The 17,540-nt window shown below is 39.6% G+C and overlaps 1 protein-coding gene across 1 annotated transcript in view; it reads left to right on the forward strand.

Moving 5' to 3' along the window:
- The window catches only part of ECT2L (epithelial cell transforming 2 like), a 54,047-nt gene that overhangs the window by 4,870 nt on the left and 31,637 nt on the right, over nucleotides 1-17,540 (forward strand). Inside the window, exons 4-8 of the mRNA XM_004674128.2 lie at nucleotides 8,119-8,281; nucleotides 10,545-10,797; nucleotides 13,467-13,635; nucleotides 14,856-14,994; nucleotides 16,509-16,677. Coding sequence (XP_004674185.2) covers nucleotides 8,119-8,281; nucleotides 10,545-10,797; nucleotides 13,467-13,635; nucleotides 14,856-14,994; nucleotides 16,509-16,677 — 893 coding nt within the window. The remainder of the gene's footprint in view (nucleotides 1-8,118; nucleotides 8,282-10,544; nucleotides 10,798-13,466; nucleotides 13,636-14,855; nucleotides 14,995-16,508; nucleotides 16,678-17,540) is intronic.

Consider the following 17,540-nt stretch of genomic DNA (forward strand, 5'->3'; position numbering starts at 1 on the left):
GGGTCTTATTCTCTCCATTACTGATTAGGGGGTACACAGATGTTTTAATTTTTACAGGTTGTATGTTTCATCTTGCATCTTTTGAATAGTTCCCACTATTGAGTGGTTCCCATTTTCTCAGCATTTTCATTGAATTATCTGTGCATTTTTGTCATAGTGGCACATTTCTTCTAAGATAATGATCCTAAAACAGCTTCACAAACAAGTCTCATGAGACAGAAAACGCAATGGGTAAGATGTGTGGCTTATTAATACCAACTTCTGGTGCACAATTGACTCACTATCTCCCTGGAATATTTTTATTTAAGATTTAGTAGAAAGAGTTTTTGTGGTGGTAGTTTGGGGCCAGCCCTCACTCTCTTCATTTTTTATCTCCTTGTCCCATGGGACAGAGTGCGGTGTAAGGACAGTAGGAACAGGCTAGGACTCAAGATCCTCACTCTAAACTATGTGAACCGTTCATCCTATGACTGGCTGCTTTTATATATTAGAAGGTTCTCGAGGTTCATCCATTTTGCAGCATATATTACTATTTCCTCTTTATTATCAATTAATATTCAATTACTTGACCTATTTTATTTGTTCATTCATCAGTTGATGGAAATTGGATGATTTCTATGTTTTGGCTATTGTGAAAAATGCTGTTAAGAACATTGTGTATAAGTTTTCCTCTGTGGATGTATTTATTTCTTTTAGGTATTCATCTAGAGTGGAGTTGTTAGGTTGAATGGTAGCCATGCAATCAACTTATAATTAAGCATTAACTTCAAAACATTTATTTCTGTAATCTCTATTTCTCCATAGTTGTGTGTTTAAGAGTAAAGAATTCAGTATTACTGAATGTCAGAAATCTTTTATATGTAAATAGTGATAGATTTTTGCAATTTTTCATTTTCAAGGCAGAGAAGCATTGCTTTAGATGTTTTATCTGGTAATTCTGAACAGTTTTTGAAATTAAAAAGTTATAGCTGGGCCCTCCCTGGTGGCGCAGCGGGTTAAAGCACAGCACTGAGAATCTAAAGCCGCTTCTGCATGAGTTCGATTCCCGCCTGCCCCGGAGGTGACCTCATGGCGTGGCAGACCTCTCCTGACCCGCCCGCTGCTCCCCTCAGCAGTGTACTTCATCGATCTGCCTGTTCTGCTCCCCACTCTGTCTCTGGTGAAGCCTCTTGCCGCCCCTGAGCCTCTGGTCTGTACCCCAGTTCTGTATGCACAAATAAATAAATCTTAAAAAAAAAAAGAAAAAAAAGTTATAGCTGTAAAACTTACTCAGGTTATTAAGTTATTGGTGCAAAATATGATTTCAAAAATTTTTAAAGTTGCTTCTTAATCTCTGAGATATATTCAAACACCTAAGATTTTTCTTTTCTGTCCTAATATTTCATAATTAGGTTTTGAGATTTTTTTAAATGGTACTTGAGATATTTTCCAAAGCTGCTAAAACTATTCCTCTGGCAAATTCTCTCACCCCAATTTAAGTGTCATCTCTCCGGGAAGCCTTCCTTACTTATCTTTCACCTCTAGCAATCCTTACATACTTTTCTTGTGCCATTTCACCCCCTACATTGTGCTTCTGTGTCCACGTGTCTGCTGGCTTCCAATGCTGTTGTCCTGTCACGTTGCTCCACAGACTGACCTTTTCCTTGACTCCTTCAAGGAAGCTGGTTGTTTGTGTCTGTCACGCTTGCAGGAGCCTAGGAGAAGTTGGAATCGTCTTATAGCCAGCTGGCGAGACCGGTTTTAGGTTGCCTCTGCTGGTAGCAGGTCACACCTTGTACAAAGGCCTTTCATTCCAGGAGCTGCTCAAACTTGCAGCTTCCCTGGGGGTGGGGCAGCACTCAGCTGCTGCATTTCCAGGAGCTGGGTGAAGTGTGTCTCCAGTCTCTGTGTGGGGGTGGAAATGGGGAGCCCGTGCTGAGCTGCCATCCCTTGTCTCCATCAGAATTGTCTAGAATGGGCGTTGGAGGACAGAAAAATGTCCCGACTAATGTGTGCTTAAGAGACAAACCCCACCTATAATTATGTTATGTACGGCACTCATTCCCAGTTCCATCAGAATGTAGCTCCATGAAGGCAAGAACTCTTCTGGTGACACTTTCTGTTTGGAGCACTTTGAACAACACCAGCTACCTAGCAGCCGCTTGATAAATACTTGTTAAAGCATGAGGACATCTCAACACACCTGGTAACCACAATAACAAAAAGTTAGGTCAATAGAAAAAAATTTTATTGCATGATTTTCTAGGAAGGACTTTTTCAAGGCACTACATTTTCAAAGATAATAGATTCCTAATACTTTGCATCCTTCAGATGAAGTATATCATTACTTCATTAAACTGAGACCCTTACAAAGCAATTTCAGAGGAAATTATGAACAGCAATAATACCCCAGTGTACCATGTCTGGGGGTATTGTCATCTGTGTGAATTAATTATGGGAGTCATTATCATCTGTGGAATAGCGCCTCTTAAAATTGTTCATTGCATAGTTTCCCAAATGTTGTGGCCTTGGTAGGCTACCAGCTCCTTGTAAGTACCTGGTAGTAGCTTCCAGATCTACTGAGTGTCATACTGAGAGTGAACTTCACAGATAACTCATAGGGACATAGAGATAAATCTTTAAGACATTGCTTGCATTCTATATTGTGTACTTGAGAGCCTCTTTAGGAAGTGTCCAAGAGATTCTGGAGAACAAGAAAACTGTCTGCCCATGACATCCAAATGGACTAGCAAAGCCTAGGAGTAGAAGCACATGCACTGGAACACAATACAGATTCACTGAATGAAGGCTTGTCATCTTTCCTCCTACCTCTCTATGGGGTCTTTGATATCGTGGCCATAATGCTTCCAAGTGCAAATAATGGAAATGGACTTCAAACCAGCTTATGAAGAAATAGGAGTTTATTGACTTAAATTTGTCTAGCTTCAAGTGGAGCTAGATCCTTGGGTTCAAACCTTTTATCAAGGCTCCTTCTCATTCCCTCTTTCAGCTCTGCTTCCTTATGTGTGTGGGGCATAAAATGAAAAAAAAAAAAAGTGCAAGACCTTTATGAAAGAAATTATAAATTTATTAAAGGATTAAAGGATAGCCAATAGAACCACCCAAACAAAACCAGCTGGATTTGAAAAAAACAAAAAGAATTTAGCAGCCAAACTGATGTCCTTTATACGGAAGAGAGAGCCCTTTAGACCCTCATGCAGTGTCTAAACACTTAATACAGGGTTTCAAGGGAAAAGTTATACACGTTCCTAAGACATATATTCAGTGCTCTGACTTTGACATCAGCCTCACATCAGAATCTTCTAGACTGCCTCCTCTACTTAAGGGAAGTCAAGTCCACTGATGTCGAGAAGGGTGATCTGTCAGATTGGAGTTTGCAAAACCAAAGACTACAAACCTCATCACAATGTTGATTCCACACACCTGGAATGGGGCTGTGGCAGCTGTTTTTACGAAGCCCCCAAGGTGACTTGGGACACAGCCAGATCACAAGGCCTGGGCAACCTGAAGGCTGTGACGCTTATTTCACTCCTTGACTTCACCCCTCTGAGGCAGGAATGTGACCACACGAGCCTTCCATCTCTTCCTTCCCGAAATGGTGACCAAAATGATTTGTGTACTTGCTCTGGTTCCTTCTTGAGCTTTCCCTTGGGGTGCTACTTAGTGGTTTCAGAGTATTTTTCATTTTAAGGAAATCTAAACTTGATACACACTATAGAAGGAAGAGTTTCTCTCGTGTACCAGAAAGTCAGGGGTATAGGCTTGGTTGCAACCGATGCTCAATGTGGAGGTTCAATATTAAAACCAAAGATTGTTTCCTCTCTCCTTCTTGGCCGCCTTTGGCATCACGTCTTCATTCTTCCCCTTCCTCAGATGTGCCCAAAAGAAAAAGTGAATTTTTTGTGTGTAGGCCTCGCTCTGATTGGATTCATTTCGGCCCAGGCCTACTCAGGGCCAGTTTGGTGGCCAGGGCCTCGACCCGTGGGAAACTGACTTAGCCTTGATCAGGTGCCATTCAGAGCCAGGGCTGGTGGCGGGGGGAGGCATTTATGGGACCACAGGGACTGCCCAATAGAGATGGAGGTAATTTATATAAAGGAAAAAAGTACATGTTGGCTGGTAAAAGCTAAAGTTTATTCATCCAGCATCCAGCACATAGCTACAAACTGAGTGTCTACTACATGCCAAGCATAGTTTCAGGTGTTGGCTTCAACGCTAAACAACGTAAAAATTCCTGCTCTCTGAAGTTCATCTTTTCATACAATAGGACATATCTGTGCCACTCATTGGCTGTTTAATAGCACCATGTAGCAGCACTCTAAATATACTGGGGTGTTTCTCATGTTTCTGAGGTTAGAGGAGTACAGGAAGCTGGATATGTTTCCAAATCTGTCCACCCTAATTCCCAGAACCTGAGCATGTTTCTTTACATGGCAACAGGGTTTTGCAGCTGTGCTTGAGGATTTTGAGAAGGTGGTGGTGGTGGTGGGGTTACCTCAAGGTAATCCCTGTGGGTCTTAGAAAAAGGGTGGAGAAAGGAAGGAGAGGCTGATCTTCTTGTCTGCTCAGTAGCACTGCCAGGCTCTGTAGAAGCATTGGGAAATGTGATTAAACACCAGGAGGAAAATACCAGTCACCCATGATGCCATCTCCCAGATAGAAGCATCTAATTTTTTATGCTTAATGTAGCCATATAACTTTATGCACTAGAATTACAAGTGATTTAAAAATCTTTAAAAAAAAAAAAAACAACCCTGCTCTTTAAGCCACACCTCCTTATTGCTTTATGTACACCCAGTTCCGCTCTCTCTTTCACTGAAGGCTTTAGCACGTGACTCTCATTTTATTTATATTCCACTCCCCATGATTGTGGGGGACACTGGCATCTGCCTGGAAGCCTAGAAACCTACCTAACACAGCCCCTCAGCATGCCATAAAGTATCAAGCCACCAGACACGAGGAGACGGTGCACCCTGGGCAAATGGAAAACAGGGATCCTGCCAGTTGTACTCACCCCTCTCAGTCCCGCCCCCCCCAAGCTGTTCCTTCATTCACTATCATCACAATTTAGTCAGCTTCTTTTTATTTCTTATCAGAAAGTTAAGAGCGGAGAATTAGATTCAAGTCCCGTATTACTAAGCCTTGTTATTTTTGCAGAGTACACATTGTACGTTCGGCAGCACACTGCAAAGCATTATCATGAATTATTTAAACGGAGCTATCCTTGTCACAATAAATGAGCAAAGCACATTCTGTTCATTGTCTCCTTACATGTTGTTATTTCTCTTCATGGATCCCTTACTCTGCAACATTAACTAAAATGCAATGAGCCTCAATGTCATTACTGTGAACTACCCAGTTCTGCTCACACACTGGTGTTTTGTTTTGTTTTGTTTTTAATGTGCCTAAATCATTTTTCTTCCTTCTTGCTTAGGATTCACTAGAGTTGAATGTGTTCTTGTAGTAGCACATAGTAGAAACAAGTCGACAACATGTATAATTGAGGTTTACTTTATAAGTGCTCAGATTCAATTCTTCTCTTGGGCGTCCCTGGAAGGAACAGTAGAAACTGTGGGATGAGACTTCTGAGACTTCTTTTTTAAAAGGAGCCTGAAAACATTTCTGGTGTGCATCTTATCTTATTGATCTGTTTTATAATTCCAAATGAGAGCATATCTTCTCTCAAGGGCCAGTGGAGGGATGTGGGAGTCAACAAGGAGTCAGGTCAGGAATCCGCCGGGACTGGCTGTTCTTGGGACTGGCCCTGCCTCATTCAGCTTGAGTGCTAACCCCCGTGAATACTGAGAAGATCCCAGGTGACATTTCTGTCTGTGATACTATCCATGCACAATGCCTTCATTGCCCTGCCTGCTTACACAACACACACACACACACACACACACACTCTTTTCCCAGACTGGCATTCCAACAGATTCAGTTCATTCTACTGTGATTCAGGTTGTGACAGGGATGCATAAACTGGAATCAAGAAAGATCAACAACTTAAAGCTGGGGGACTAGAACATCCACAAAATAACAAGCAGCCATTACACCTAGCAACTGAAGTAGGTAACCTATATAAAACAGAACAAAACAAACCTTTCTTTATTGCAGTCATTTTTTACTTCTTGAGAAGTTGTCAAGATAGTGCAAATACTTCCTTTATATTTTTTGCTTGGATTCCTCAGCTGTTAACATTTCACCATTTTTGTCTTTCTTTCAAATCATATAAGAGTATGTTGCAAATATAGTACCCTATGTACACTAAGCACTTCAGTATGTGTTTCCTAAAACACAAATACACATTTTTTTAAAGATGACCTTGGTTTATCTTTTTCTTTTTTTTTTTTTTAAAGATTTATTTATGCATACAGAACTAGGGTATGGGCCAGAGGTACAGGGGTGTGAGAGGATTCACCAGAGACAGAGTGGGGAGCAGAACAGGCAGATGGACAAAATACACCACTGAGGGGAGCAGTGAGCGGGTCAGGAGAGATCTGCTGCACCATGTGGGTCACCTCTGGGGTGAGGATCGAACTCACTCTGAGGCAGCTGCCGCTTGCTGGCAGTGCTACATGCTTATCCATTGTGCCACGAAGACGGCCCACGAATACACTCTTGAAAAGGCAGAGTACACCCTCCAATATCAGGAAACCCACACTGAGGGAGTATTACAGTTCTATGCACAGATTCCATCCAAAAATCCCTGATTGTTCCAACAATGTCCTTCATCGTTGTCCTTTTCTTCTGAGTCCATAGTCCAGTCCATTTAGGTTTCATGTCTCTATTGCAACCTTCAACGTGGAGCTATCTTTCAATTTTGACACTTCTTTTACTGCTTGACACCTTTGAAGAGTACATAGATCTGTACCACTTTGTTGCATGATCTTCAATTTGTGAGCTGATATTGCTTCAAAATCACATTCCTATTTCAGCAAAGCTTATTCAGGTTAATCTTGGCAGAAAGAACAAACAAAATGATCCTGTTCAATTTGTTCTATTGCTGATGATGTTGACTATCAGATCATTTGGTTAAGATGGCAAGTTGCTAAGTATTTTGTATTGATCAGTAAGTAATATGAAAGTATTCGAGTTCTTAATTTTAAATTAATCAAAGTAATATTTGAATCTATGCAAGTATCCTGTTCCTCTGTAAAACTTTACCCACTAGTTTTTTTTTTTTTCCACACACTAGTTTTAACCTCAACTAATGAGTCTTACCTGAAACAATAATCACTATGATAGTGGCCAAGTGGTGATTTTTTTTAATTCTTTACTCCTACTACAGGTTGGTGTTCTCTTGCAAGGTAGAGCTCTTCCTCCTCCCAAGATTTGTAGGTGAGGCAGCAGTTTGGATAAATTAGTGGTAAAGACTGTACAGGTCCAATGGGTGTTCAGCAACCTGTTTATGAAAGAAACTAAGGTTCTTTTTGCTCTTGCTGGAAGTGTCATTTTTATTTTAAATCAGAACATTCTGGAACTTTTATCTGGAACTACTATGCATTACAGCATGTCAAGTAAAGGATAACTGTCCAAAAAACTTAAAGAAAAATCCAGATTTATAGATTAAGCATCTAGGTTTATTTCAGGGGGTTTGGGAATAGATTGTAGGTACTTTTGTTATTACTTTTCCTCTTTAAAAATGCATCATTGAGGGCCTCCCTGGTGGTGCAAGGGGTTAAATCTCAGCGCGATCAAGCGTTTTGTCTGCCACTGCAGCACAAGTTTGATTCCTGGTCAGGGTGCTGACCCACATGGTGAAGCAGACCTCTCCTGTTTGACCTTTCTCCCACTCAGCAGTGTATTTCAGTAGATCTGCTTGTCCTGCTCCTCACTCTGTCTCTGTTGAATCCTCTCATCACCCGCACCCTGCATCTCTGGACTACACCCCAGTTCTTGTATGCATAAAAAAAAAAAAAGAATGATGTATCATTGAAAGTGGAGATGGTATTTCAAAAACTAACCTTATGTTACTTAGGATTTAATTATTTTTATAGAACATTAATTATTTTATAGAACATTAGTGAAATAACAATGATCATTATTTATATTGGATTTTTCAGTCTGTCAGTTATAGAATTAGTGTTCTACACTAAATTTCTACATCTTTCTTTCTAGGTTTGTTCAAGACTGGTTTTCAGAAAGGATGCAAGTTTCCAAAGTGGATTTCTCTACAGTGTTGCCACGCTTCATTTCTTTATATATATTTTCCTTTCTGAGTCCAAGAGATTTGTGTGCAGCTGCACAAGTCAGCTGGCCTTGGAAGTTTTTAACCGAACAGGTTTTCTACTTGTCAATTACTACTGGGCACAAATCCAACTGTTATCCCTAATGAGGAAAACGGGGTGGCTCCCTTCCCTAAAGACAGTAGCTGAGGGGATCTGAACCGTAAACTTACCCTGAAGAGGAAACATGGGGATAAGTTCAATAACGTAATTTATTTTGTTAGCAAGGGGATATATACTCTTCCAATTATGTCATTTCAATATTCTTTAAAGTCAATTTAATCTTTTAGAAAACACTTTACCTTTACTCAAGAAGTCCATTTTTTTCCCCATGAAGAAATATTTAGCTTTGTTTTTTATGTATTTTAACTGTGATAACCCAACTCAAAAATTTCTATATACTCACAGCTTCAATTGATCCCTTTGTCCAACATCTGTTAAAGTATAAATCTCAGTCTTCCATATCCCATTGATTCTGCCTTTGGTCTATTTGTCCCCCCAGTTTCTTTTAAAAGAGTTAAAACAAGGTAATGCTAGACAGACTTTCAATACAAATCAGTAGTTCTTTAAATTGGACAAAATATCCAGGGTGACTTGAGTTGAGGTTTTCAATCTCATAGCACTCTGTGGAGGTCACGTGCAAAAGCACACTGCCAGGCCTGGATTTACAGCATTAAGAACCAAGGGCAGTGCTGCTGTCTTTTTAGTTTTAACCTTTCTGTGTCCTCATATGTAAGCTGTGTGTAGTGTAGACACAATGTGGTACTAGTTGTTTTTAATGTTTGGCAATTTTTCAATTTTATACGCGTATTTAGTTTGCCTAGAGATGGTGTGTGTGTGTGTGTGTGTGTGTGTGTGTAGTGTTTTTGTTGATCCTGTTTCTTTGCAGTGATTTTTTTAAATCTAAGATTTAATATCTTTTATCAGTTTCAAGAAGTTCTCAGATGCTATCTCTTCATGTATCGATCCTGTTCCTTTTTCTCTTGGGGTTCCAGTAGCTACACACTAGATTGATTCACAATGTCCTCAAACTTACTCATTTTCATTGACTGAGACATAATTTTAAAAAGTTGTTTGTGTTTCAGTCGAGATTTTTCTTCTGGCCTATCTTTTATTTACTAATGCTTTCTTATTTGGATTATAATTTGAGCTAAACCCATCCATTGAGGTCTAAACTTCTGTCATCATATTTTTCAGTTCTCAAGGATTGCTTCTTTTGTCAAAATTTTGTACCTAGATATTTTAGACATACTAATTATAATTTTTTAAAGTTCATGTCTGCTAATTACAACTAAGTCTCCTGAGGATCTCTATTTATTAAAAACTAAAGGAGAAACAAACAGTTGTGTGTGTGTAGTTAGTTTTGATTGAGTACCAGATGTTGAATATAAAAAATTCATGGGATCATTTGAGTCTCAGGGGGATGTTTTCATCCTCCAGAGAGAATTTACTTTGCTTCTGGAATTTGTTGATATTAGGAACAGAACACTTAAATTCAATCAGAGAATGAGATATTTCAATGCTAGCTGCAGTTCTTGGGATAATTTTTCTATTTCTTATCATCCTTACTGAAAAAGATCTTTACTGAAAGTCTAGGGTGATTATTAGGGCCCTTCCCTTTAGTGGGTCATGATTTCAATTGCTTCCTTTCTCCCCTATAAGAATGCCTAAAGTGATTGCTTCTAGTCTTTCAGTCATAACTTTCTGCTCTGCTTTTTAGCTTAAGCTAAAATGTCCACAGATGGAAGTACATGTGAAACCAAACACTGTGCTTCCCTCCCTGGGTTTTCTTTCTTGCTAAGGCCCTTGTTGTACAAGTCCTTGTTATCTTACCCACTCTGTAATGTCCTCAGACATTATTTGTATAGTATTTTGTCTAAGTGTTTGATTAGGTTGACTCATGTATTTCACGGCTTTCATAGTTCAATGCTGGTCACGTGTTGGATCATCTGGACCTATCAAAGTTGTTCTCAGTGACAGAGTTAGTCTGGACAAACTACTATACCATTGCTACAAACAGGATTCTTGGAATCTAGGGTTAACATAACCAAATGCCATGAGTCCATTGAACCAGAATACAGAGATGACTATTACTTATATTTATATACAATGTATGTGTGTGCTCATCAAAGAGTATTTTTCCTGTGGAGTAGGAAAACTTATTTCTCAGAGTTAAGTTTAGATGGCAGATCAATCAAACTAGAAAGATCAACATACTAAAAGAAATTATCTATGCACATAAAACCTTTATTAGGAAACTATCTTTAAAAAATATAGCTTTAAAAAATACCCTAATATTTCTCTTTTCTTTTTCTGAAGGATTGCTTATGGATGCCCAAATGCATTAAGTTTGGGTGGTTTCTGCCCTACACACCAGCAGATAATGAGTATGGAGCATGGAAGCACCATTACATTGCTTGTGTGTCCAATTTAGATTGGCTAACACCTAGGGAGGCTGCTGCTACTTATGGCACCCTGAATGAACCCAAAACACAATATGAGGAGATGCAAGAGAGGCAGAGAGAAAAGTGCCTAAGGAAAATAATTTGGGAGAAAATTGCTCTACGTAACAGTGAGTGCATTTTTTTATTTAGATTTTTTATTGAACTAACATTGTATTATAACATCATATAAGTTTCAGGGACACATGATTAGAAGTCACTATCTGTACATTAAGTTCACCACTAAAAATCCAATTCCTTCTTCACCATATATGACCAATTTTTCCTGAATTACACCCTCCCTCTTACCTGAGAACCACTAATTTGGTCTTATAGTCTAATTTTGTTTTATTTAATTCATTCATTTTGTTTCTTTATGTGCCACATATGACTGAGTGCATTCAAAATGTTATCCAAGTACTGTAGAAACAACTGGATTTACATATAGATTCTCCCACTGAGGAGGACAGTGTTGTCTTTCTGGTATAGTACAGGAGCGGAATTCTCTAAAGAAGGTTCAAGATAAACAGCCTTTCCCCCCAACTGTATAGTTCAACTTGGTTAATAAGAAAAATAGAGTTCAGATAAAATATTGAAAGCAAATACATTTAATACTTACATTGATGTGTGCTCCTCTAGACCAAAAACAAGCAGAAGAGAAAAGTACTAACAGAGTCAAAAGCAAATAAATAGGTTTAGGACAGAAGAATTAGAACTACTGAATGAAAAGGAAAAAAAAAAGAACTATGAAAAAGGAGAAGAAATGACCATGTAAGCAGGAATAATGACACTTTTTATTTAAAAAGCCATTACTTTAAAAAAAAATAAATACTGTTTCTCAAGATGTTGGCAACAGAACATAGTACAGATGTGTATTTTATCCAGTGTTTGTCTCTATTTTTATTTCCCCAGGAGGTGAAATACCTCATTGGCTATGGGGAGCCAAAGTGTTTATTGACTGTAAGCTGGTCTTCTTGTTCACACACTATTCATTTCCTCCCCAAAGTGTCATAATCACAAATTAAACATCACGACACCTTGAGAGGTCCCATCCTTGTATCAGAGCCAAAACCACACGTCACTCCTTGATTGTTACAAGGCAGAAGTTCCTGAACAATATTGTGGCTGATAGCTATTTTATTATCTGGAAGAGCTTTAGCCCAGGTTGACCAAGCTCTCACCAACCACAAAAAAGTGGCAACCAGAGTAACCACAAAGGCAATCACAGGTAGTTTTCCATTCTTGGGCTAAGGTTCGTGTAACTATATGAACAGAGAGCAGCCGCGCAGTGCAGGAAGACAGACTGCAAATGTGACATTGGGTTGGAGAGAGGAAGAATGATCTCTGCCTCAATCCACATTACTTGGGGGGGGGGGGAGTGTCTGAATGATGCCTACTTCAACCTAAATGGGTAACCAAAAGATCCTCTCATTGTTTTATTTTTAGCAACATTAGGAGAGCAAGACACTAGAATTTCTAATTTGCCCATAAAATGTCCACCCATGGCAAACGCAAATCAACTTGATTCTAGTAGATTCTCAGGACATCTACTTGAGAATCTCGGTGAAGCTGAGCAGTACTTGAGTAAGTGAGTTGAAGATGTGCTGGAAGGAGGATATTTTCTGAAGGAAGGAAGGAAGGAAGGGAAGTCAGGGCTATGGGGTGGAAGAGGAGGGGACTGACAAACTGAGCAGCTCCAGGAATAACATTTAAAAAAAAATCAGTTACCGTTATTGAAACACCATTGTTTTATGACCTTGCAGTGTTCTGGCAGCACAGGCTTTCCCCTTGCCAGTGGTCACCACAGCACTCCCCCCTCTGGAGCACCCACAGTCCCCCACCACAGCCCACTGGGCTCTCCTCCCCGCACCCCACCCTGCCTCCCTATCCTCACCCCTCCTCGCCAAGCGTCCGATGCACTCAGCTGTAAAGGGTTGGCAAATTTGTCTTTGACTCTTTGGTTTCTTTGTGCCCACATATAAGTGAAAGCATCTGTTATTTATCTTTTTCCTTCTGGCTTATTTCACTTAGTATTATCCCTCCCAGTTCTATCCATGTTGCTGCAAATAGCATGAGTTTACATTTTTGACCCCTGAGTAGTATTCCCTTGGGTGTAAATACTACAACTTGTTGATCCACTTACCTTTTTTGGAGCATTTAGGTTCTTTCCTTATCTAGGCTATTGTAAATAGCGCTGCTATAAACATAGGAAACATAGGAGTGCAAGTTTCCTTTGAATTAGTGTTTTTTTTTTTTTAATTGGGTAGATACTTAGGAGTGGAATTGCTGGGTTTGATGGCAGATCCATTTTTAATCTTTGAGAAGCCTCCATGTTTCCAGGTGCTGGTAAGGGTGTTGGGGGAAGAGAAGGGCATTTTTAAAAGCGAGTGGAAAGGGTTAAGGACAACCTAAGCTTTTGATTTTCAGTATGTAAAAGTAATCCACAAAGCTGAGTTGAATGCTCCCATTTTTTTTCTAGTGATGTGCCCTTTGTGAGATGGTAACAAGTGGTAAATTACTAAAAGCCCAGAAGAGAGGTGACGTCTATAAATTAACTGTTTTCCACAAGAAAAGAGTTGCCCGTTCTCTGAGATTTGTTTCTTGACCTGAAATGACTGGTAACCCACAGCACAGTACTAGGAGGATAAGAAATCCAAACAGAGCCTGTAAAATTGGCTATAATTATTGGCATTTGGAGTATTGCCCTGGTGCAGCTTTATTTGTGATGCCTTTATCTGTGTAGACTTGGCTGGGAGCAGCGTGCAGTACACAGCCCAGCCTGCTGCTGTTTGTTTTTCAGAGGAGTTATTCAAAGTTCGACCCCCTTGGGTGAGCGGAACATCCTGCTCTAGATTGTTCACATCCAAATGCCAACCACGTCTCTCCCAGACTGTGAGGGATCGAGTGGGATTACACGGAGATTTGGAGAAACAGCTTGTTTTGGCATCTCTAGAAGCTTTGCCCAAGCGGTAAGCAAACCTCCATCATGGAAAGCTCAGGGCCAGCCCATGCTAAGGTATTCCAGAATACCTTAACCAGCATCCCAGGATCTTGTATGAGTGTATGGTTTGTTTCTTATGAAAAAGTATTAGAAATATTTGTTTCTTTCCTCTTTGAAAATGGAGGTCTTAAACTCTTTTTGAAGAGAGATACACAATGTTCAAAATTTATATTTCAAATATTCTTTTTTTTTTTTTAAAGATTTATGCATACAGACCTGGGGTACAGGCCAGAGGTCTGGGGGCGGTGAGAGGCTTCACCTGAGACAGAGTGGAGAGCAGAACAGGCCAACTGACTAAGTACACCACTGAGGGGAGCAGCAGGCGGGTCAGTGGAGATCTGCCGTGCCATGTGGATCACCTCCTGGGCGAGGATTGAACTCATGCTTAGGTGGCTTTAGCTTTAACCTGCTGTGCCACCAGGGAGGGCCCTATTTCAAATATTCTTCACCCTGCCAAGAGGCCACATTGTGGAAGAGTGTATTTTCTATAGAAAGTCATTAAGCAAAAATAACCTTTTTCCAGAAATGATTTTTAGAGAGTAAGAGTACTCAAAGGTGGCCCTCCCTGCTGGCACAACGGGTTGAAGCACAGCACTGAGAAGCTAAAGCCGCTTCTGCATGAGTTCGATCCCCGCCTGCCCCAGAGGTGACCACATGGCGTGGCAGACCTCTCCTGACCCGCCCGCTGCTCCCCTCTGCAGTGTACTTCGTCTATCTGCCTGTTCTGCTCCCCACTCTGTCTCTGGTGAAGCCTCTCACCGCCCCTGAGCCTCTGGCCTGTACCCCAGTTCTGTATGTACAAATAAATAAATCTTTAATAATAATAAAACGTACCCAAAGGGCACTGTGGGGGTTGGGTGGCTGTGCAGAAATTGGAACCGTTCCTCAGAAAACCGTGAGACCCAAATGATTAAGGAATTTAAAAATCTTCTCGCTACTCATTTTTAAAGTGTCTTTTGAACCCAAGTCTGTCACACCTTTGTTTCAGATGCCCAACAAAAGCAAAGTAAGTCTCCAGAGACCTTTTGGGTGTCCCACAAAGGTAGGAACAGGTGCCCTACTGGCCAGGACCCCTCTTTGCTGCTGCCCCTGTGGCCACATGTCTTCCTAGTGTAACTGAACCCTAGATTGTCAAATTTAAATTTAGAGAAAATTAAAACTGCACTCATCCCCTCCTGCTCCCCACAGAAGCAATGTTTCTGGCACCCATTCCTACCCTTTATTATCAAGGAAAAGTTGGCATGAAGTTTATAAAAAGGATGACAGAACTTCCTGTGCACGCCAGCCACACTTCATATTAATATCATCTCGGATTCCTGCTTATGAGGTACGGGCAGTGTTGTGAGATCAGCCCTTTCCTGAATCGGCTTTTTTTTTTTTTTTTTTTAAATCTGACCTAGAGGATGTAAGGCAATCTTGGGCTGCCATCTGGATGAAAATGATTCATCTCCTAAAAGGAAAACAGTCTGATCTAAGTGGAAATTTACAGACCCCAAACTGTTTAAAAACCAGAAGCAATAAAGACAACCATAAATCAAAATTATCTTTAAAAAAGTATGAAACACCCATATTGCCTTGCTCTTAGTACATGTCCAATAAATTCTTATTGAATTGAATTCATTGCATATTATTCAAAAATAAAGTGACTAAAAATTATCTTAAAGTTTCTAATACCCCCAAAATTTAATAATTCTATAGAATCTTCATCTCTTAAAAGAAGAAAGATATCCTACTTTGTGATCTGCTTAATGATGGTGTCATTAAATTAAAATATATAACTTCATTATAGAAAGAGCATACTTTAACATGTATAAGCAAAATAAATGTACAAGCAAGAAACAGGAAGTATATATTTGCATGTATGTATGTCTGCTTATATAGATGAGTACATGTATGTGTGTTCATGCACATATGGGAACATTACATTTAGAAGGTTATATTCATTAGCATACTTAGAAAGTTTCCTAAAAAACAAACTTTAATTTGTAATCAAATGGTTATTTTCAAGATGTGAAATCACTTGTTTTTCTGAACCTGTGTGACTATGCTTAAAACTGGATTTATATCATAGATCACAAAACACAGATAATTTCCCCTGATGTTTATAAATGCATCATGCTGGGAATGGAGGCTAACTGGGATAACCTGAAGAGGCTGGCCTAGAGAAGTCCCTTCTCCTACCGTTCTTTTCATTATAACCCAGTGTCACTGTTACATACCTGGTAATGAATTTGCTAGCAGTTTAGGCTAAAAATAGAATGGAACGATGTGGTAGCTCTCTAATTGAACTGTGACCTTCAGAAAGTACATGAGGTTTCAGAAAAATCACTGACTTCAATGACTTTCCACTTGTCTGCTCTTAATAATGACAATGAAGTTAATTTCGTCGCTGAGTTCAAAGAGTACTGGTTTTAATACTTTAATGAAAAATAACAATATTGATAGCTCAAACATTCATAGCTAAAAGGAAAACTCTAAATGTAGCTAAGAAGGCCATTACAAACTGGTGTGAGCTCAATGTCATTATTTTTTAAAAGTTGGATGCATCGCTGTGCGTGGGTGTGTACCAAGATAAAAAGGCTGGGGAAATAACCTAAGTTAATAGTATTTATCTCTGAGTCATGGAGTTACAAGTGCATTTAATTTCTCCTCTGATAATTAGAAAGGAGATAATGTGCAAAATAACCAATGAAGATGGAAAAGGCTCATCTTCCTCCTTTTATAACCTCTGTAAAAACAAAAAGTCATAAATGACAATGTAGGCCAGATTCATTATGTTTTTTATTGCCAGTATTCTAAAGTAGGGGTTTTGGTGACTAAAGCTTTGGTTTCATTTTCCAGATGGTGGTGCACAGCATCAGGGCAGGTGTAATTTCTGTGGTGTATGAACACAATGGCATAACCTTGGAGAGCCTGCTTTATCTTATAGAAAAAGCTCTGGATGGGCAGAAGGCACAGAGCATGGGACTATTTAGTGATGGTGATAGCAGAGAAATCAATTTAGTTCAAGGTAAGACTGGGGATTTGAAAGAACAATGTTGCCCTGATGTGGCAATAGCCCACATGTATGACGTCAAGTTCTATTTAATTTCCAGTTTGCTAAGAAGAGAGAGATCCAAATTCAAAGCAGTCAGATAGGAGTTCTCACTTATCAGGAGAGGATCAGTGTTTTTTGTTCTGACCTTCAGCTGATTGGATGAGTCCCAGTCACAGTAGGAGAGCGCTCTTCACTCAGTCTACCTATTCAAGTGTTAACATCTTCCCAAAACCACACCCAGAACAATGTTTGACCAACTATCTAGTACCCCTGGCCAGTCAAGTTAACTCATAAAATTAATTGTCACACCATTGATCCACAGCCCTTTTCCCCTCCCCTCTAGACCTTAGATTATTCCATTTTTTGTTCCTGTGAACTTGACTACTTTTGGTACCTCACATAAACAGAATCATACAGTAAGTAGTTTATTTCAGTTAACATCCTCAAAGGATTCCCTCCTTTTCACGCTGAATACTATTCATTTTACATATTTATTCATTTGTTGAAGCTGTGGGTGGCTTTTACCTCTTGGCTGTTGTAAACAGTGCTGTTGTGAACAATGTGTGCTTATATCTCTTTAGATCTTGCTTTTAATTCCTTTGGATATGTACATAGGAACGGAATTCCAGGGTCATATGGCAGTTCTATTTTGATTATTTTGAGGACTCACTATCCCATTTCCACAGTGGCTTTGTCATTTTATAATGCCCACAACAGTGCACAAGGCTTCCAGTTCTCATCACCATAAATATTATCTTATTTTTTGTGGATAGTGGCTTTCCTGGTGACTATATGGCAATATCAATTATGATTTGATTTGCAGCTCTCTGATGATT

The sequence above is a fragment of the Condylura cristata genome, unplaced genomic scaffold, assembly GCF_000260355.1.
Source record: "Condylura cristata isolate star-nosed mole 26May11 unplaced genomic scaffold, ConCri1.0 scaffold00001, whole genome shotgun sequence".
NCBI lineage: Eukaryota > Metazoa > Chordata > Mammalia > Eulipotyphla > Talpidae > Condylura > Condylura cristata.